General features: G+C 45.5%; 1 protein-coding gene across 8 annotated transcripts in view; it reads right to left on the reverse strand.

The window, feature by feature from the left end:
• EVC2 (EvC ciliary complex subunit 2) overlaps positions 1-21,326 on the reverse strand; it is a 235,272-nt gene that overhangs the window by 183,847 nt on the left and 30,099 nt on the right. For 7 of the 8 annotated variants that reach the window (XM_033949419.1, XM_033949436.1, XM_033949410.1 and 4 more), the window contains exon 4: positions 10,937-11,123. The exons of the other annotated variant lie outside the window; for it this stretch is intronic. In XM_033949419.1, coding sequence (XP_033805310.1) covers positions 10,937-11,123 — 187 coding nt within the window. The remainder of the gene's footprint in view (positions 1-10,936; positions 11,124-21,326) is intronic. 8 annotated transcript variants of the gene reach the window in all.

The following is a 21,326-nucleotide window of genomic DNA, read 5'->3' on the forward strand; positions in this document are numbered from 1 at the left end:
GACTTCCCCCATGTCTTTCTCAATAACAGACAATGGACTTTTCCTTCAGGAAATTGTCCAAACCTTTTTTAAAACCAGCTACACTAGCCACTCTTACCACAATCTTTGGTAATGCGTTCCAGAGCTTAACTATTCTCTGAGTGAAAAAATATTTCCCCCTAGTCAGGATTTTGTAGACTTCAATCATATCTCCTCTCAGCAGTCTCTTTTCCAAGCTGAAGAGCCCCCAACATTTTTAATCTTTCCTCATATGAGAGGAGTTCCATACTCTTTATCACCTTGGTCGCTCTTCTTTGAACCTTTTCTAGTGCTGCTATATCTTTCTTAAGATAAGGAGACCAGAAATGGACACAATACTCCAGGTGAGGTCACACCATGGAGCTAAACTTGCCACTTGAATGCCCAGTTTTCCAATTTTCTAAGGTCTGCCTGCAATTTTATGCGTTTTAACAACTTTGAACAGTTTCGCGTCATCTGCAAATTTAATCACCTCTCTCGTTGTTCCAATTTCCAGATCATTTATAATAAATTAAATAGCACCGATCCCAGTACAATATTTGTGGCACTCCACTGTTTACTCTCCTCCATAGAGAAAAATGACCATTCAAAACTTCCCTCTGTTTTCTCTTTGATAACCAATTCCTAATCCACAACTGAATTTTGCCACCGATCCCATGACTCTTTAATTTTCCCAGGAGCCTCTTATGAGGAACTTTGTCAAAAGCTTTCTGAAAATCTAGATACACTACATCATTTGGCTCACTTTTATCCACATGTTTATTCACATCTTCAAAGAAGTCAAGCAAATTGGTGAGGCAAGATCTCCCTCAGCTGAACCCTTACTGACTCTTTCATTAAATCATGTTTGTCTACGTGTTCCACAATTTTATTTTTTATAACTGTTTCCACCATTTTGCCCGGCACTGAAGTCAGGCTTACCGGTCTGTAATTTCCCAGATTTCCCATTCAAAATAAACACAAATATAATTTCTCACTGACTGTTTATCACGTAGGAATTTTGAGAAACATGATGGTATCTTTAATTAACTATAACATGTTTTAATGCACAAAGTTTCTGATACACTGTGATAGTTCGCCATGGTTAAACGTATTTTCCTGCTGATTTTCATTTCTTCTCAGTGTCCAGTGCATCTTGTTGCAGTGTACAACAATCATCAGCCAGAATTGATGGATTACAGTTGCCCTGATATATTTTTTCCATAGTGACAATGTCCTGGTAAAACCTTTCTCCATGTTCATCACTGACTGTACCAAGATTTGCGTGGAAGTCGTCCAAATGTGAATGTAGAAAGTTAATCTTCAGTGACATGTTGCACTTCATGGTTTTGTATGCTCTAAGAAGTTTGTCAACCAGCTGAATTATAGTTTGATGCTATGTAACTGCCAAGAAAATTCTCAATGACATCCTCGAATGCTTTCTAGGCAATTTTCTCTGGCCTGACAGATGTTCAAATTTCTCATCATTAATGACGTGTCTGATCTGTGGACCAACAAAAATGCCTTCCTTAGTCTTGGTATCAGTTATTCTTGGAAAATCTGTCTTAGATTTAAAAAAACCTTTGCCTTCTTTGTTCATCGCGTTTACAAAATTTTTCATCAGTCCAAAGTTTTATGTGAAGAGGAGGCACAAATATATTTGCAGGTCAACAAGTGGTTCATGTATCACATTTTTCTGTCCTGGAATCAAATTTTTACCGAGTAGCCAGTTCTTTTGATTGTAATGCAACTCCTTAGCACAGCTGTCTCATTCACAAATAAAACAACAGTACTTGGTATATCCAAGCTGCATTCCAAGTATCAGAGCTACTACTTTAAGATCACCGCAGATGTTCTACTTGTACTTTGTGTACTGGATATGCTATAACAGAAGTTCCATGTTTTCATATGTTTCTTTCATGTGTGCAGTATTGTCTCAGTGCAGCATATTTTGGAGTTTTAGGCTCTTTCGTGCAGGCAACCCTTTCTCCCTATTTCGGATAGGGGGGGTTTTCTCTGTACTAGGGACAAATTTTTTCCCTTCCCCGCAGGAACTCAAGTTTCCCCGTCCCATACCCATGAGTTTTGTTGCTGTCCCTGTCCCGTCCCCATTCCTGTAAGTTCTGCCTTAACCACACAAGCCTTGAACACATATGATTTTAAAGTGTTTGAGGCTTATGCAGATGAGGACAGAGCTAGCAGGAATGGGGCAGGGACAGGAAAAAAACTCGACGGGACAGGAAAATGAGTTCCCATGGGGACAGAGAAAAATTTGTCCCATGTCATTCTCTATTCTGTACTGTACCTTCCTTCTTGCTGAAAGTGGTCTTGGGCTTTCATGTCAATCAGGAGGTTAGGTTGCCTGCATTTCAACCATCAGGTTCAGAGTGAAAGATCAGATCTTACGCAAATTGGATGTCAGGAGGGTCTTATGCCATTATTTGGAAAGGACTAGGTATCGACAGATAAACATTGCCATTGTATAACAAAACAGCCTTGAGCCTTAACAATGATGAATCTATAAAAAGACAGCACTCCTGTGAGTCATGCATACAACCCAATGCTGTGAACAACCCTTCAATATCAGTGTAGATACAGAGGTTTTCAACCTGTGCAAAGAAATTTGTTAAATCATCTTGGCGGCTTCGAAAGACAGAAATTTTCGTACCTGGCGAGAGCAAACACCATCCCTGCAATCTTGAATCCAATAATTCTGCTTTTGCTTTTGACAAACCTAAGTCCCTGATCAGTTCGTTTAATTCTGACTGTGTTATAAGATGAGACTCACCATTTCAAACTCAGGATCAATATCACTGTCAGTGGGCTGGTGCATTGCATATTCATAGTAACATAGTAACATAGTAGATGACAGCAGATAAAGACCCGAATGGTCCATCCAGTCTGCCCAACCTGATTCAATTTAAATTTTTTTTTTTTTAATTTTTTCTTCTTAGCTATTTCTGGGCAAGAATCCAAAGCTTTACCCGGTACAGTGCTTGGGTTCCAACTGCCGAAATCTCTGTTAAGACTTACTCCAACCCATCTACACCCTCCCAGCCATTGAAGCCTTCCCCTGCCCATCCTCCACCAAACGGCCATATACAGACACAGACCGTGCAAGTTTGCCCAGTACTTGCCTTAGTTCAATGTTTAATATTATTTTCTGATTCTAAATCATCTGTGTTCATCCCATGCTTCTTTGAACTCAGTCACAGTTTTACTCTCCACCACCTCTCTCGGGAGCGCATTCCAGGCATCCACTACCCTCTCTGTAAAGTAGAATTTCATTACATTACATTAGGGACTTCTATTCCGCCTATACCTTGCAGTACAAAAGAGCTAACTGGACATTTCCAGTGAAGTTGAAGTTACAACAGTTTTTTTTTTTATTTTTTGTTTACAAGGGAGGAGAGGTAGCTGGATTAATTCCGGAAGAACTTGCAAATTGGATATTTCCTAACATTGCCCCTGAATCTACCACCCCTCAATCTAAAATTATGTCCTCTGGTTTTACCATTTTTCTTTCTCTGGAAAAGATTTTGTTCTACGTTAATACTCTTCAAGTATTTGAACATCTGAATCATATCTCCCCTGTCTCTCCTTTCCTCTAGGGTATACATATTCAGGGTTTCCAGTCTCTCCTCATACGTCTTCTGGCGCAAGCCTCCTATCATTTTCATCACCCTCCTCTGGACTGCCTCAAATCTTCTTACGTCCTTCACCAGAAACAGTCTCCAAAAACTGAACACAATACTCCAAGTGGGGTCTTACCAATGACCTGTACAGGGGCATCAACACCTTCTTCATTCTACTGACTATGCCTCTCTTTATACATCCCAGCATCCTTCTGGCAGCAGCCACTGCCTTGTCACACTGTTTTTTCGTCTTTAGATCTTGGGACACTATGACCCCAAGGTCCCTCTCCCCGTCCGTGCATATCAGCTTCTCTCCTCCCAGAATATACGGTTCCTTCCTATTATTAATCCCCAAATGCATTACTCTGCATTGAATTTTAGTTGCCAGGCATTAGACCATTCCTTTAACTTTTGCAGATCCTTTTTCATATTTTCCACTCCCTCTTCGGTGTCTACTCTGTTACAAATCTTGGTATCATCTGCAAAAAAGCACACTTTTCCTTCTAACCCTTCAGCAATGTAACTCACAAACATAATGAACAGGATTGGACCCAGCACCGAACCCCTTCGAGCGACTTCCATTAACCACCACCCTCTGGCGTCTGTCCGACAGCCAGTTTCTGACCCAGTTCACCACTTTGGGTCCTAACTTCAGTCCTTCAAGTTTGTTCAACAGCCTCCTATGAGGAACTGTATAAAAGACTTTGCTGAAATCCAAGTAAATTACATCTAGAATATGTCCTCGATCCAGCTCTCTGGTCACCCAATCAAAAAATTAAATCAGGTTCGTTTGGCACAATTTACCTTTTGTAAAGCCATGTTGCCTCGGATCCTGTAACCCATTAGATTCAAGGAAGTACACTATCCTTTCTTTCAGCAACACTTCCATTATTTTTCCAACAACCGAAGTGAGGCTCACCGGCCTGTAGTTTCCTGCTTCATCCCTGTGACCACTTTTATGAATAGGGACCACATCCGCTCTCCTCCAATCCCCAGGAATCACTCCCGTCTCCAGAGATTTGTTGAACAAGTCTTTAATAGGACTCGCCAGAACCTCTCTGAGCTCCCTTAGTATCCTGGGATGGATCCCGTCTGGTCCCATCACTTTGTCCACCTTCAGTTTTTCAAGTTGCTCATAAACACCCTCCTCCGTGAACAGCGCAGAATCTACTCCATTTTTTCGTGCAACTTTGCCAGACAATCTCGGTCCTTCTCCAGGATTTTCTTCTGTGAACACAGAACAGAAGTATTTGCTTAACACATTTGCTTTCTCCTCATCAATCTCCACATATTGGTTCCCAGCATCTTTTAGCCTAGCAATTCCATTTTTCATCTTCCTCCTTTCACTAATATATCTGAAAAAATTTTTGTCTCCCTTTTTTACATTTTTAGCCATTTGTTCTTCCGCCTGTGCTTTCGCCAGACGTATCTCTCTCTTGGCTTCTTTCAGTTTCACCCTGTAGTCCTTTCTGCTCTCCTCTTCTTGGGTTTTTTTATATTTCACGAACGCCAACTCTTTCGCCTTTATTTTCTCCGCCACTAGGTTGGAGAACCATATCGGCTTCCTTTTTCCCTTGTTTTTATTGATTTTCTTCACATAAAGGTCCGTAGCCGTTTTTATCGCTCCTTTCAGCTTAGACCACTGTCTTTCCACTTCTCTTATGTCCTCCCATCCTAACAGCTCTTTCTTCAGGTACTCTCCCATTGCATTAAAGTCCGTACATTTGAAATCTAGGACTTTAAGTATCGTGCGGCCGCTCTCCACTTTAGTCGTTATATCAAACCAAACCGTTTGATGATCGCTACTTCCCAGGTGAGCACCCACTCGAACATTAGAGATACTCTCTCCATTTGTGAGGACCAGATCCAATATCGCTTTTTCCCTTGTGGGTTCCGTCACCTTTTGTCTGAGCAGAGCCTCTTGAAAGGCATCCACAATCTCCCTACTTCTTTCCGATTCCGCAGACGGAACCTCCTCTTTCCTTCCAAACTTTTGGATATCCACAATCAGATCCTTATCAATTTGCTGCGATTGAGTCGGAGGTCTGTAGACTACACCCATGTAGATAGAAGTTCCATCTTCTCTTTTCAGAGCGATCCATATCGCTTCTTCCTCTCCCCAGGTCCCTTACATTTCAGTCGCTTGGATATTGATCTTTACATAGAGAGCTACTCCTCCACCTTTTTGACCACTTGGTATGAGAAAACCAAGTAGAGCATCACACAGGTGTCTTAAATAACTTGGTGGATGGGCTAGTGAACCATATAGAGACTCATAAGCCACTCTAACTACTACATTTAATGTGGAAAGTGTGAGCGCACCAAAACCCTACTTTACTGCCATATAGGTGCCACCCATAGCATGAAGACTATTGGGGTGGTAAACAGGCGGGTCTAATAGGTTTTGGGGGAGTTTTGGAGGGTTCAGCATAAATTATAAGGGGTATATGGTGAGATGTCCTTCTGGCACTCTTTATGTGTATTTCACAGCAGTGCCCTTAAGATGTCTCACTGCTCTGTTGGCATGTCTGTGTAGCCAGTCCATCACAATGCTGACCCCTCCCCCATCAAAATGGTCTACATTTGGATGTTTTCAACTAGGACGTTTATTTGGTCAAAAATGGGGTATAAATTTAGGTGTCCAAAGGGTTGGACATTCTGTTGGCCTAGACATCCAAGTAAATGATTTTTTAAAAAAAACAATTTTGACGTCTAGCAGTTTGGCTTTCAAAAATGAACATTTTGGTGTCTCCCACTTTGGATGTTTAGCAGGAAATGTCCAAATGAGACTTAGATGTCCTTTTCAAAATGGCCCTCTACATGTGTTATATCCACCCCATTTGTTAGTGTGGATTATAATATGTTTAACATATTTAATATGTTTAACATGTTTAATATGTTTAACATAGCCATAGCAACAAAATCTTATAGACAAGATCTACAACAAGAAAAGCACAGTTGCCCCTGCTATAACTGTACATAAAATGTGGCGACAAAGTGACCTCAGAAAATAACAACCTTTACAAACAGTTCAACAAAGTTCTGTAACAGGGTTTAACATCAATCATTGATCTCAGAAAAAAAAATCCACATACTTCAAATAACAAAAAGAGAAATGGCAGCAATGTATTTATCCTCAAAGTTGTAGATTGGGATCAAAATGAGAATAAAATAGGAGAATAAACATGTAGATCACTCTATCTTCAATCATTATAAATCCAGCAGCCAAGCCTGACAGTGGCCCTGTTTCATGGTCATGCTACTTCAAGAGCAAGGTGCTATTTTCTCAAAGTTTTGTTCACAAATCACAGTATAGACTCACCCATGAGCACTTGGTATGGGACTCGTGGGCAAGTCTATACTGGGATTTGTGAAGAAACTTTTGAGAAAATAGCGCCTTGAACAGTAAATGATAGAAATGAGAAAAATTAATGTGTTTAAAAATATGCTATTTCCATAGAAACAAATTATTTGAATATTTTTTTTTTAAATCAACTCTAATGACTTTTAGTAACAGAGCCTTTTTACTAAACTGCGGTAAGTGCTAGAACGCTTACCACAGGTTAAAAAAAAAGCTTACCACGAGATGCACTTTGGTGTCCTGTGGTAAATGTGCATTTTATGTACGTGTGACAGGGTATTCGTCCTGTCACAGGCAATGGGAACATATAAACAGACAACCTGGCTCTAAAGTTAGCTCTGTGCAGTCCTACTGTAATATTAGGGTAACTAGGGTCCTGCCAGTGGGTGGACATAGCTAGACAGGGAAGGCTAAGTAGGAGGTGGCAAGAAGGGCCAAGCCCTCAAAAATAACCTGAATTTATTCCGAGACTGAGAGCCAACTGATTTGTTTTTCATCTGCCAAATTGAGATAGCCTTTCAATCAGCAGTTCTCTCCATATGCAAATATATGCAAACCAGCATTCAAATCAGTCTATTTTTTTGTGCTATGACTTTGAGAGCTAACTAACTCTGAAGTTGACCTTGGGAATTGATACAAAAAGCCAAGAGACTACATTTTGTTTAGTGGAATTTTCCTCTCCTTGATAGTAAAGGCACCTCTGACCTTTGGCTGATTTTAGTCTTTTTCTTTGAGACTGATCTCTGAATGTTTCTTAGATATCTGGCTCCTACAAGTTACCCTCAAGAGGAGGAATGCTAGCCTCAGGCCTAATCTTTGGAAAGTCTGGAAAAGTGGACTGGAGGTGACTACAGTGATCAGAGTAGATGGGAAGTAACTACAGTGATCAGAGACTCCAGAAGTGTGTCACAGGGTAGTCCCTGTGCCTGCAGGTGTTAGCATAAAGAAACCTATTGCTGGGGTTAGGCAGAAAAAAATGAAGCAATTTTCTGACCACCTTAGACCTGTGCAACAACCAAGAACAGGGAATAGAATAAATATAACTACCAACATGAACAAAGGTTACACTACTGAGCAGCCACTATCCCGTTTCTGTTTACCTAGTCCTGAAAGGGCTAAGAAAGGCTAAGCCAGAATCAGGAGAACTATTAAGCCTGGTGTCAAAGTTCCTGGAGGTGCTGTTTAGCAAGTTACACCTGGTGGCAAGTGGGGGACCGGTTTGGGGCAGCACACTGCACACAACAGCAGGCAAAACATCAAGGGTCAGCCCACACCTGTTCCTCGTTACCACAGCCCCAGTAAATGGAGGTATGAGGAAGTAGCTAGAGGACAGCAGAACAACAACAGCCGTTGAACAGAATGGAGTGAAAAGGAGAAACTATTCCAAGAGAAAGAAGGAAGCCAGCATTGCCCAAAAGACAGGTCAGGCAAGTTCCAGAATATAGCTGTAATTACCCAGAAATTGAAATGCAAGAGGCTTATTATCTATCAGACTTTTCTGATAGTAAGGAACCTGTGGGACCACAAGAGTTTATGGAGCTGGGGGAAGCTAATGTCGAAGAGACAGATTACCAAATGGAAACTGACTGTGAATGAAGGCAGGGCAATGCTAAACTTTGAAAACTAACGTTTGAATTCAGGTATGCCAGTGTACCTAAGCTGCTGATGGCATAAACTCCATGACAATGTGCTTGATTAACTGTTTGGTGCAAGCTGCCTGAAGAAAGAAAATATTATCCTGTTGTGTGACTTAAAACATTGGAACTGCTTGTTCTTTTCTCAACTGTTTGGGGAGAAATTAAGAGAAGAAAATGTGTGTGGGGTTTTTTTTTTATTATTGTTGTGAGGACTGTGCCAGTTTGAATGATGCAGCAGAGCAGTGAACTTTAAGAGTGCTTCTTGGGGAGGGGCCACTATCAGTGGTGAATTGTGGGAGGTTGGTTCCTCTTGCCCCCGAGTTTGGCTGTTAAAAGAAAACTCAGAGAGGCAAATTGGTTAAAACCCTGCAGCTAAAGAAAACCCAGAGTGAAGATTTGGGAGGATAGTATTATTGTTTACCTGGACTGGGGAAGTTTGGACTCAGCTGAATGTAACTGGGACAGAAGACCTGCCCAAGGGTAGGCAAAAGTTGTACAAGTTGAATTTTGAAAACCAATCTTTTGTTTTTCTTTGAATTGTTGGAACACATGGCAATAGGATTACAACATTGGTTAAGACAGTGGATGATTTTGCAAAGAAACGATTTGTTTAAAACCCTATAGGTGGGAGAGACTCATTTTTTAACCTCTTTGAAATTGTTTGGTTTACCTATTTTGAACTGCTTAAGATGTTTTGACCTGTTCTGAAAAATAAAATATATTCAACAAGAGACCATTGGGAGAGGGATTAAATTTTTTCATGGTTATACTTGATCCTCCACTCCAACTGATTTCCGCTCGATCAACGATGTGCACACTGGGCGCTGCTGGCCAGACCTCCTTGGGCACGGCTACACCTGGTGACAAGTGATCGGAGAGACCAAGTGATTTGGAACCAGTGACTAGAGAAGAGGGACGAGTGGCTAAAGCGGACTAGAGTGATCAGACTGACCAGGTCGAATCACAGTAAGCAAAAAATAATAATTTAATTTTTTTGAAAGGGGCATTTCTGAGAAGAGGGCATGACAGGATGAATCAGTCAGCATGCGGGGCATTGCCATGCACTAATTGATAAGCACAGGGGCCCTTACCACCTACAAAATTAGAGGCAGCAGGAGCTCGTGCACTCATTAGCATGTGCCATTAATTCAGAAAATGGAAAAATAGGCCATTTTCCAGCCACAGAAAAAGTGTCCTTAGCAAGTGGGAAAAACCTGCATACCGTGCACCCTAAAGCCATTTTTTTTTTTCCACAGCTTAGTAAAAGGGCCCCATAGTGAGCAACTGGATGATGAAAACACAGAATGGTAGATAATTCATCAATTGTCCGCCGCCAGCTTTATTCACAGATATTCCATGTTGGGCCATGCTTGGGCACTGTCATGGAATATTTAGGCATAGGCAAGCAGTTACCACTTAACCGCTTAAGGTAAACCACATGCAGATAATACTATGTTTTATGTGGTCTTATTTATGTGGTTACCTTATGTGGTAAAGCATTGAATATTGACACTTAACTACCACCTGACCTCCCACAATGTAGCCGGTTTAAGCTTCAGCACTAAACTAAACAAACTAAATCTTGGACTTGTATACCGAGTCATCCCTGAGAAACAAGGCTCGACTCAGTAGTTGCGGTTAATAAAAAGAATTGACCTCATGGAAACTTATCTGCTATAAACGACACCTGACTTGTGGCGCCGCAGGGTGCAACTGACAATTATCCGCTAGACACCATTTATAGAATCACACATAATAACGTCTAAGAAGTCTTAGGTACCGGTAGGCATTGAAACTTTAGGTGCACGTTCATTTATGCCAGGGTTTTCTTGGCCTAAATGAGTGCACCTAAATCAAACCGTGCCCAAAATCCATCCAGAATCTGCCCCCTAATAAAACTTACTTTCTGGTAGGCATCTTGGAGTAAACGCCTATCTGGAAGTGGTAGGTGCCTATGAAGTCAGGCGCCAACCAGCTAATTAATTTATTAATTGAATTTTTCAATTATCAGTGCCAATTAAGCCTCATTGAATAATTAAGCTAGGCGCCTAGATAGGCTAAGTGCTCTGATCTAGATGCCTAACTTCCTACTGTTTATAGATGGGCCTAACCGGGATAGTGCCACTGAATATGTCCAGTAAGCCTCAAACAAGCAATTTAAATGGCCAGAAGCCTCTCCTGGTTATTTAAATTGTTTTGAATATCAATCCCATAATTACTGTATATACTTCATTATCTAATGACCTGTTCAACCTGAACAGGTTAGGTAAACATGAAAAAACATTGCTCTTTCGCCAGATAGTCACCTTCTAAAGATGCTCTACTAAATGTTTGAGTTCCATTTCCAGTTTGGTTGCCGCTGCTACCCTGAATACGGAGCCCAGTCACATTGTCCAACAGGAGGAGATCAAACACGGTTGCAGGTGACGACGAGCTGTTGTTGTTAGTCAGAAGCCTTACAGTAGCAGCGGGAGGACCAAGATGATAATTCATCTGAGAAGGACAAAATATAGTGTAACGAACAGCAATAACAATCTATAACGGAGGATTCTTTGTAAGAAAACTAAAAGTTGAAAAACCGGATAAGTTCAATAAAAATAAAGTTTATAAAAGGTATTCTACTTCTAGTTACTTCATTTTTTAAACTCCATGCTGCTTCTCTTTCAGCCTATAATGAAGAAGCCTGGCCTATGAATATGCAACTTCTGGTTTTGATTGAGAAGGGGGATTATTATAAGTGGCTGGAAAACATGTCCTGTTCATCTTGATTTAGAACTCTGCAGGAGATTTTAACTTCTCACACATCAAGAAGTTGCTAGGTGGCAAACTTAAAACTGTCATTTGAAATCTAGGGCATCAACACATGCAGCAACAAATAAACCAAGTTCTTGAAAGCAGGAACTGGATAATTCTATATAGTCCACCTAAATTTAGGCACCTACATTGGCATGCCTAGCCGATGCAGACACTAACTTACCCTCCCCCCCTTTTAAAGAAGCCGCGTTAGGGGTTTTTTTTTTATCACCAGCCATGGCAGTAAAAGCTCTAATGCTCATAGAATTCCTATGAGTATTAGAGCTTTTATCGCTGTGGCCTGCAATAAAAACCCTAACATGGTTTCATAAAAGGGGAAGTTAATTAAAAGGCTTAATCGGTGTCAATAATTGTCACTTAATACCTCATAATTGGTTCTAATTGGACTTAATTGAAAGTTAGGTGCCTAACTTGAAAAACAGAACTGTATAAAAAGTAGGCACCTAGTTTAAAGCACCTAACTAAAAGTGGGTGTGGCTAGGGGTGGATCATGGGCGTGTTTTCAAGTTAGTGTTTTCTTTGTGAATTAGGTGCTATTAGGCACCTAACATAGGCATAGGTATTTAGGTGAAGAAAATCGTGGCGTAAATTGAGTGCGCTTAAAGTTAGGATGCCTAGAAATGCCTGGGCCCGCTTAGGTGGCACAAAGCGTGATTCTATACAATGCGCCTAACTTTTATAGAATCAAGCTTAGCACCATACCAGTCAGCAAAAATTTTTTAGGCAGACTATATAAAAAAATTGGGCCCAAGTTTATAAACCGTAGCCAGTCCTGGAAAAGAAGCACTGGAGAATAAACTTCTAATAAGACACTAAAGAGCAATTCATAACCTTCCCACTGTGAAGCACACAAGCAACTTCATACAGGTGTCTGCTGCCAGATTGCAAGCTCAGTTTCTTTGTATAAATGAAAACCCTTTTTTTCCCCCTTTTTTCTTTATAGTTCTCCATCATTATTTTTAGTCCCTATGATAAAAATACATTTGCCATTTACAGTTCTGACTGCATACGAACCCCCTAGGAGGGTCTGCAGTTTAGCACAATTTACACTCAAAGCATCATTAGATCCTGACCTAAACCCAAGCAGAGGAAAAGAACCTCACTGACTATACAACTCAGGAAAAAAAGAATACATTTTTAACCAGTTTCCTTGAAAAAGTATGTGAATCCTTAGGGCTCCTTTTATTAAGCTGCGGTAGCGTTTTTAGCGCACACTAACCCCCGCGCTAAGCGGAAAAACTAACGCTAGCTCTATGAAGGCGTTAGTGTCTAACGCGCGCTAAAACAACTAGCGCAGCTTAGTAAAAGGAGCCTTTAGTGTGCTTAGATCAACCAACTAATTAGAATCTGTTTAATAATTGGTAAACAAGTATATCACCCTGCAGAATAAATCTACAATGATTGTGTACAGGCAGCCTGGCTTACATAAAGATCCAAAAGGTTTTAATTTAGTCTTTACCATAAAAAAGTGAACATTTATCATGCCATCACTGAAATTTTTTTTAGAGAATTTGAAAAAAATAGACTAATTGATGCTCACCTGTCTGGACAGGGATATAAAATCATTTTTTAATGCTTCATTAACAAGCTACGTGATTACTCCCTATTGTGATTTGATTTCTATTTTCTGCCCCTCTATATTTTGTGGTCTGAGATGGTCTAGATATTTTGTTCTCTGGAGTTATTTCTATTAGTTATTTTTAATTTTATAATTTTGCCGCAAGGGCTTATCAATGTACCACTTTTCTTTATATAAGATTTTAAGATTTGTTCTATGGTTTATCAAATACTATATGGACAGACTCCTGATATTTTTGTCTCTTTGATTTCCTTATTAGGATAATCTATTTGCAGGTCATAGTTAATTCACTTTTGGGCTTTTCCATCTGTGAAAGGGCTAAAGTTGGTGTCAGTTTATGAAAGATCTTTTCCTTATTCTTCAGTAAGGAGTTGGAATTCTTTACCTTTAGGTACTCCTGCTTATATTCTTGTTTGAAAATTATTGAAATTTAATATGTTTGGTAAATACTGTATTATAATATTGATGGAATGAATATGAAATGTTTTATGGTTGTTTGTTGTTTACCTTGTTCCCACCCCCACCCCCCACCCACTGATTGTTATCAGCCTTATACCTGCTTTTGCAGAGATTTGGAGGACTATACCGTATTTTCACGCAAATAACGCGCACCCGTATAAAACGCGCACACGGGTATAGCGCGCAGAAATCACGATGATATGTACAAAAACTTTGGTATACCGCGCTCATGGGTATACCGCGCATGCTGCCCGACGCTCCTTTCGCCCGCCCTGACTTTCCGTGCGCTGTCCCGACTCTCCGTTCACCCTCCCTGACTTCCGTGCACTGTCCCCCCTTGAAGGTCTGTCCCCATCCTGAAAGCCTGATGCCCCCCCCCCGACGTCCGATACATCCCTCCCCCCCGAAGGACCGTCGACTCCCCAACAATATCGGGCCAGGAGGGAGCCCAAATCCTCCTGGCCACGGCGACCCCCTAACCCCACCCCGCACTACATTACGGGCAGGAGGGATCCCAGGCCCTCCTGCCCTCGACGCAAACCCCCCCCCCCCCAACGACCGCCCCCCCCCCAAGAACCTCCGACCGCCCCCCAGCCGACCCGCGACCCCCCTGGCGACCCCCACGACCCCCCCACCCCCCTTCCCCGTACCTTTGGTAGTTGGGCCAGAAGGGAGCCCAAACCCTCCTGGCCACGGCGACCCCCTAACCCCACCCCCGCACTACATTACGGGCAGGAGGGATCCCAGGCCCTCCTGCCCTCGACGCAAACCCCCCTCCCCCCCAACGACCGTCCCCCCCAAGAACCTCCGACCGCCCCCCCCCAGCCGACCCGCGACCCCCCTGGCGACCCCCACGACAACCCCACCCCCATTCCCCGTACCTTTGGTAGTTGGCCGGACAGACGGGAGCCAAACCCGCCTGTCCGGCAGGCAGCCAACGAAGGAATGAGGCCGGATTGGCCCATCCATCCTAAAGCTCCGCCTACTGGTGGGGCCTAAGGCGCGTGGGCCAATCAGAATAGGCCCTGGAGCCTTAGGTCCCACCTGGGGGCGCGGCCTGAGGCACATGGTCGGGTTGGGCCCATGTGCCTCAGGCCGCGCCCCCAGGTGGGACCTAAGGCTCCAGGGCCTATTCTGATTGGCCCACGCGCCTTAGGCCCCACCAGTAGGCGGAGCTTTAGGATGGATGGGCCAATCCGGCCTCATTCCTTCGTTGGCTGCCTGCCGGACAGGCGGGTTTGGCTCCCGTCTGTCCGGCCAACTACCAAAGGTACGGGGAAGGGGGGTGGGGGATCGTGGGGGTCGCCAGGGGGGTCGCGGGTCGGCTGGGGGGGGCGGTCGGAGGTTCTTGGGGGGGGCGGTCGTTGGGGGGGGAGGGGGGTTTGCGTCGAGGGCAGGAGGGCCTGGGATCCCTCCTGCCCGTAATGTAGTGCGGGGTGGGGTTAGGGGGTCGCCGTGGCCAGGAGGGTTTGGGCTCCCTTCTGGCCCGATATTGTCGGGAAGTCGGCGGTCCTTCGGGGTGGGGGTGCGAGTGGTCCTGCCGGGGGGGGGGATGTATCGGACGTCGGGGAGTCGGCCGGGCAAGAGGGCTTGGGCTCCCTCTTGCTCCGATCGTGGATGCGGGTGCGGGTGGGAGCGCGTGCGAGCGGTCGTTCGGGGTGGGGGTGCGAGCGGTCTGGCCAGGAGGGTTTGGGCTCCCTTCTGGCCCGATATTGTCGGGAAGTCGGCGGTCCTTCGGGGTGGGGGTGCGAGTGGTCCTGCCGGGGGGGGGATGTATCGGACGTCGGGGAGTCGGCCGGGCAAGAGGGCTTGGGCTCCCTCTTGCTCCGATCGTGGATGCGGGTGCGGGTGGGAGCGCGTGCGAGCGGTCGTTCGGGGTGGGGGTGCGAGCGGTCCTGCTGGGGGGGTGAATCGGGCGTCGGGCGGGGTGGGAACTATGTTTTAAAACTTTTGTATACCGCGCTCACGCATATAACGCGCGAGGGGTATGCGCAGTAGGTAAAAACGCGTATAACGCGCGCGTTATATGCGTGAAAATACGGTAAGTAAGTAGCATGGCATAGCATAAGGATTTGTCCCATAATGGTATTTGAAACAGCTATAAAGATTTAAAAAAATTTTTTAAAAAGCTACAAGAGTAACATATAATTTCCACAGTAGGCATTCCAGTAGTACAATGAATACCTTCATATTCTTTATGAGGGAATTTATCAAGGAGCATTAGGACTATAAGTTACGTTAATTAATCCTTAGCATGACCTAAACAGCCCTAATGCTGTTTTCTAAAAATAGTGCAACAATATTTAAGTTACCATGTGCTAGGGAGTAATGAGATGCAAAATATGCAAATGATACACTATAAGTTGCATTAGGGCTCAAAAACCACAGTAAAATAACCCTAGCCTTTTACTGTCTGGGAGTATCATGCCATGTAAAGCCACAGCTCGATGCTCCTGGCCTATAGGACTAGATCCCCCACCTATCCCCCCACCTCAACAGACAGCATTATTCCTGTAAAATGAGATTCAACAATCTGCGGTACTGAGATACTGTAGGTTACTGAATCCCCTGGGGCATCAAAGTGTGGTAAAGGGCGAACCTTTACCACATCTGATGAATTCTCCCCTATGTATCTCGTGGATTGGTCAAACACAGAAAAGCAAGACAATAGTAATCCAATTCCAAACCAACAAGACCCTCCTGGGGGGTCACGTGATGGCTGGTTCCTGAGCGGACGTCTGCACACTGAGCTCCGCTCTGCCTCCCCCGATTTCCTCCCCTCCCGGCGCACTCCGGACCGGCAAAAGCTTTAAAATATGCGGCGCAGCCGTTGCTAGGCGCAGGGAGCCGGCGGAGGGCTGAACACGCGGTTTGCACGCCCCAGCGGCGAAGTGAGCCGCTAGCGATTTCGGGGCCGACACAGCCCTTGGGGAGCACGGCGCACAAAATGGCGGGGGACCACGTGCAGGCTGGTGAGCTTGAAAACTGACCTCTGCTCTGCCTCCTTTGACTGACACTGACTTCCTCTTTTCCTGGTGTGCTTCTGCTCGGCCCTTGATAGACCCTTGATAGACCCTTAACGGCGCAGTTGTTGCCAGGCGCCGGGACCGACCGGGGGCTGAGCTCCACCGCGGCTTGCATTCTTCTGTGGCGGAGTATGCCGCCAAAGGTTTCACGGCTGACGAAGACCTCTGGGAGCCCGGCGAGTAAGATGGCGGAGACCCAAACGGACGTCGTGCCGGCCCACTCACCAGACGAGGTGATGCAGGTCTCCATGAGGCACCTTTCGCAGCTGCTTGATGAAAAACTGGCCAAGCTGCATGCCTCTATGGATGACCTTAAAGATACCCTGGTGGGGCAGGCTGCACAACTGCAACAAGTAGAGGAGCGACTATCGGCTCAAGAAGACAGGGCTGGAATAGCTGATGGCAGGCTTGCTTCTCTGGAGGCCCGGGTTTCCCAGTTGGAGGAGAAAGTGGAAGATCAGGAGAACCGGGCTCGCAGAAAGAATCTTAGATTTATTGGAATACCTGAGACTGTACAAGATTCCGAGCTCAAGCACTTGATTGAAAATTGGCTGCCCAAGGAGCTCGGCTTCCCGGACGCTGAGGGACCTGTGGTGGTGGAGCGTGTTCACCGTGTGGGGCACCGGCGTGACTCGGATGGCAATAATAGACCTCGAGCTGTGCTGGCCCGCTTTCACAACTATGCTGTTAAGGCCCGCTTACTGGATCTGTTTAAGAAGGCGCGACATCTGCTATATGAGGGCGCTAAGCTACTGATATTTCAAGATTTCTCTACTAAAGTGGCGGAGCTGAGAAGAACCTTCACGCCTTACTGCTCTCAACTGGTTTCCAGAGGAATTCGATTTGCCTTTCTTTACCCGGCTAAGGTGCGCTTGACCTACGAGAACCGCACCTTAACGATATCTAAGGCAGAGGAGCTGAAGCGCTTCATTGAGAGTCTCCCTGCTCAGTAATGTGCCTGTTCTTCAGGGGGCATTCCTGCCAGAGGATTAGGAAAATTATGCTTTGGGGATGAGCCTTCGGGCCTACCTTGCCCTCTCGTGGACTCATCTAGGACGAGGACTATTTTTGCCTGTTCGGACTACTTTGCTGCCCTTTGGCAGGAGCCTATTTGTTTGGACTTAATTGCGTTGCCACCGGATACGTGCTGGAGGGCCTTTGGCGGATTGTTGGCAAGACACTTGGGGAGGGGATGCTCCTACCCCTTTCAGCCGGCTTTTGAGCAGGAATGGACTTTTGAAAACTATTTCTGATTCCCTCTTTGACTTGGCCTGACCAGGAGAGCTAGCTGCCTTGTTTTGATGTGCGGGGCTGGCTGTCTTGGGTCTCTTTCACTATTCTGTGACCCTCTGTGTTTGGCCTTTGTGCCCAAGGGCTGGGATGTTTTCCTGTCCTCTGTTCTCTATTGTTTTATTTTATTTTAGTTTGGTCATGGCTGTGTCTGGTGTTTGTGGTTGGAGCTGCGTGGGGGGGGAGGGTTGGGGGAGGGTGTGGGGGGAGTGTGAGCATCTGTGTTTGACTGTGGTGAGTGTTGGTGACATGGGAGTGGGGTCGCCAGTGTGGATGGGGGAAGAGGTGGTGGAGATGCGGGAGGGATGGGGGGTGGGTTATTTTGACTGTAGGGGGGGGATCTGTTTGAAGAAGTTGACAGTTGAGTTGGTGGGTAGTTTGGGGTATGGGTTGCATCCTAGGAATCTGGCTCAGCATGAATTTTTGTTTGAGTGGACGGAGCGCCGGCTCGGCTGGGAAGCTGGTGCGGCCGTCCCGTATGATCTTTGGTCTTTTTTGTGTATTTTGGTTATATCTGGTTATTATGCCTGGGGTTAAGATTGCTAGCTTTAATGTAGATGGGTTGCACTCTCCTGTTAAGCATAGTAAGGTACTTCAATACTGTAGGAAATTACAGGTGGATGTCTTGCTTCTCCAAGAGACACATCTCAACGCGTCTGAGCATGCTAAGCTCCGCAGGGACTGGGTGGGTGAGCTTGTCTTTGCTTCCTTTAATAACAGACAGAGGGGTGTAGCTGTGCTTTTCCATAAGAAACATACTTGTACTATGCACAAACTGATTTCGGATTCTGAGGGCCGGTATGTAATTTGGGCAGGGGTGTTTCAGGGAACGAAATATGTTTTTTGCTCTATATATGCCCCTAATGTGTATTCTCATCGTTTTTTCTCTGTATTAGTTGCAGCCCTTGCTCCCTTTTCCGAGTACCAACTGGTGCTTGGTGGGGATTTCAATATTACTGCTGACCCCCTAATTGACTGTAAGCCTCCCAGGCCTCGTTTACCTCAAGGGGACCATAAGGGGATCAACTTTGTTACTTCGCAGTTGGGCCTTGTGGACCTTTGGCGCACGCTCCATCCAGACGAATCTGATTTTACTTTTTACTCCCCAGTGCATAAAGCACACAGTAGATTGGATTATTTGCTAGTTGCCCCACCCCTTCTGTCAGGAGTCCGGAGAGTGATGATTGAGGATGGAGTACTTTCCGATCATCACATGGTCTGGATGGAGCTTCTTGATCGCCAGGCGCCCCAGAGGACCTTGTCGGGCTGGAGAATGAATCCCACTTTGTATGAGGATAAAGATTTCCGCACTTTCTTGGTAAAACAATGGGATTCTTATCTAGCCGATAACCCCTCTTGTGATGTTTCCGAGGTGGTATACTGGGAGGCTAGTAAAGCTGTTTTAAGGGGTAAAATCATAGCTTACACCTCCCATAAGCGGAAGGTACAGGATAAGACACTGCTGGATCTGTCCCGTCAGCTGGGTCAGGTGCGGGGGGAGCTGCATAGAAAGAGTTCCATAGCCCTCAAGAATCGATACACGGAGCTGCGACGTCAAATTAATGATTTGCTGGCGCAGAGGGCCCTAAGGGATATTCAGATGTATAAATATCGTTTGCATAGGTGGGGCAACAAGGCGGGGAAGTTGTTGGCCTCCTTGGTTAATCACAGGGCCCGTAGGCAACATATCTCCAAAATCTGGGCTCCTGATGGCTCTGAGGCAACTTCGCCCGAGGCTATTCAACAGAGCTTTGTACAGTTTTATCAGGCACTGTATGATCGGGGGAGCTGTGACACTGAGCAGAGAGCAGAGTTTTTTCGCGACCTTCCCCTTCCCGAGCTGTCCCAGGCCCAGAGAGATGCACTTAATGCTCCAGTGCAGGGCATTGAGATCCAGAGAGCTATACGGGCTTTAAAGCTTGCGAAAGCTCCTGGCCCGGATGGGCTGGGCCCCGAATATTACAAATTGCTAGGGGAGAAGATTATTGGTCCCTTTCAGGCTTTATGTCAGGCCATGTGTGAGGGGGGTTTGTCTCCGCATCGGCTCACTCATGCTCATATTGTTGTATTACCGAAGCCTGGAAGGGCGGAAGATCAGCTGGGGTCCTATCGGCCTATATCCCTGTTAAATCAGGATATTAAGCTCTTCGCGGCCATTATGGCTGCACGACTTGGCAAGGTCTTGCCCGGTCTGGTTCACCCGGACCAGGCCGGGTTTGTCCCAGGGCGGTATTCGTCTGCTAATGTTTTGCGAGCCCTATCTGTGCTTCAAAACCCGGCGATGCTACGGAGACACCAGGGTCAGGAGAATGCCCTTATTGTAAGCCTGGATGCGGAAAAGGCATTTGATAAAGTTCTCTGGGATTATCTATTCTGGATTTTACCACAGATGGGTATCTTGGGGAGCTTTCTGGCCGGGGTTCGTTCCCTATATGAGCAGCCGACTGCACAGATCTTGGTGAATGGGGCGCTCACCTCCTCCTTTTCCTTATCTCGAGGCACGCGTCAGGGATGTCCGCTCTCTCCTATGCTGTTCGTATTGGCCCTTGAACCTCTAGCGATTAGGATCAGGCAAACTACAACTCTGCGGGGTATACATCTGGGGACGCAAGAATTTAAAATCAATTTGTTTGCTGATGATATGCTTATATTTTTGGGGGATGTTATTACGGGAGTGCCTGCACTAATTCAAATTATCCAACAATTTGGCATGTTTTCCGGTCTGAGTATTAATTTTGAAAAGTCGGAAGCTCTGGCGGTCCACTCGCACTGTGTGGCTCATCATGACCCTTCTTTCCCGTTAAAATGGTCTGGGGGCACGCTTAAATACCTGGGAGTGTTTTTGCATGCGGACCCGCGGGTGGTATATAGAAAAAATGTACTAGACAAACTAGATGCGGTTGGAGCGCTTTGCAAGCGGTGGATGGACTTTCCGATTTCTTTTCTCGGTCGCGTTGCTCTTTTTAAGATGGTCCTCTTGCCAAAGTTGCTCTATCCTCTGCAGATGGTGCCTCTGTGGGTCACATGTAGAGATCTTAGGAAATATAAAGGCATTGTTTCCTCTTTCATATGGCGCTCTAAACGGGCGCGAATTGGTTACCCAAAGCTTATTAGAGAGCGGTCTCAGGGAGGGGTAAATCTCCCGGATCTTCGTCTTTATAACGTGGCGGCTTTGCTTCGTTGGGTGCACGAAATCTATACGGGTGAGACTAAGTTTGCCCCGCGGGGATTTTGGTCCATGTTGGCGGACCCGGTATCAGTGTTCAATCTCTTGAGACCCGGGGCTGGCACTTGTGCTTCCTTGTTGCGACCTTTGCGGACCGCTTGGGGTTGGTGGCGCAGAGAAGTGGGGGGTTCGTCGGGCCCCTCCCCTTTCTTGGAGTTTGTGGCTAATCCTGCTTTCCCTGCGGGTACACATGGCTTCTTTGTGCGGGCTAGCAGATCCGGGTGCCGATTTGTTGGCCAGCTTGTGGAGCTGGGCTCGGGGCGACTGCCGGATTTTTTTGCATGTCAGGAACATTGGGCGTG

This window comes from Geotrypetes seraphini, chromosome 1 (assembly GCF_902459505.1).
Source record: "Geotrypetes seraphini chromosome 1, aGeoSer1.1, whole genome shotgun sequence".
Classification (NCBI taxonomy): Eukaryota; Metazoa; Chordata; class Amphibia; order Gymnophiona; family Dermophiidae; genus Geotrypetes; species Geotrypetes seraphini.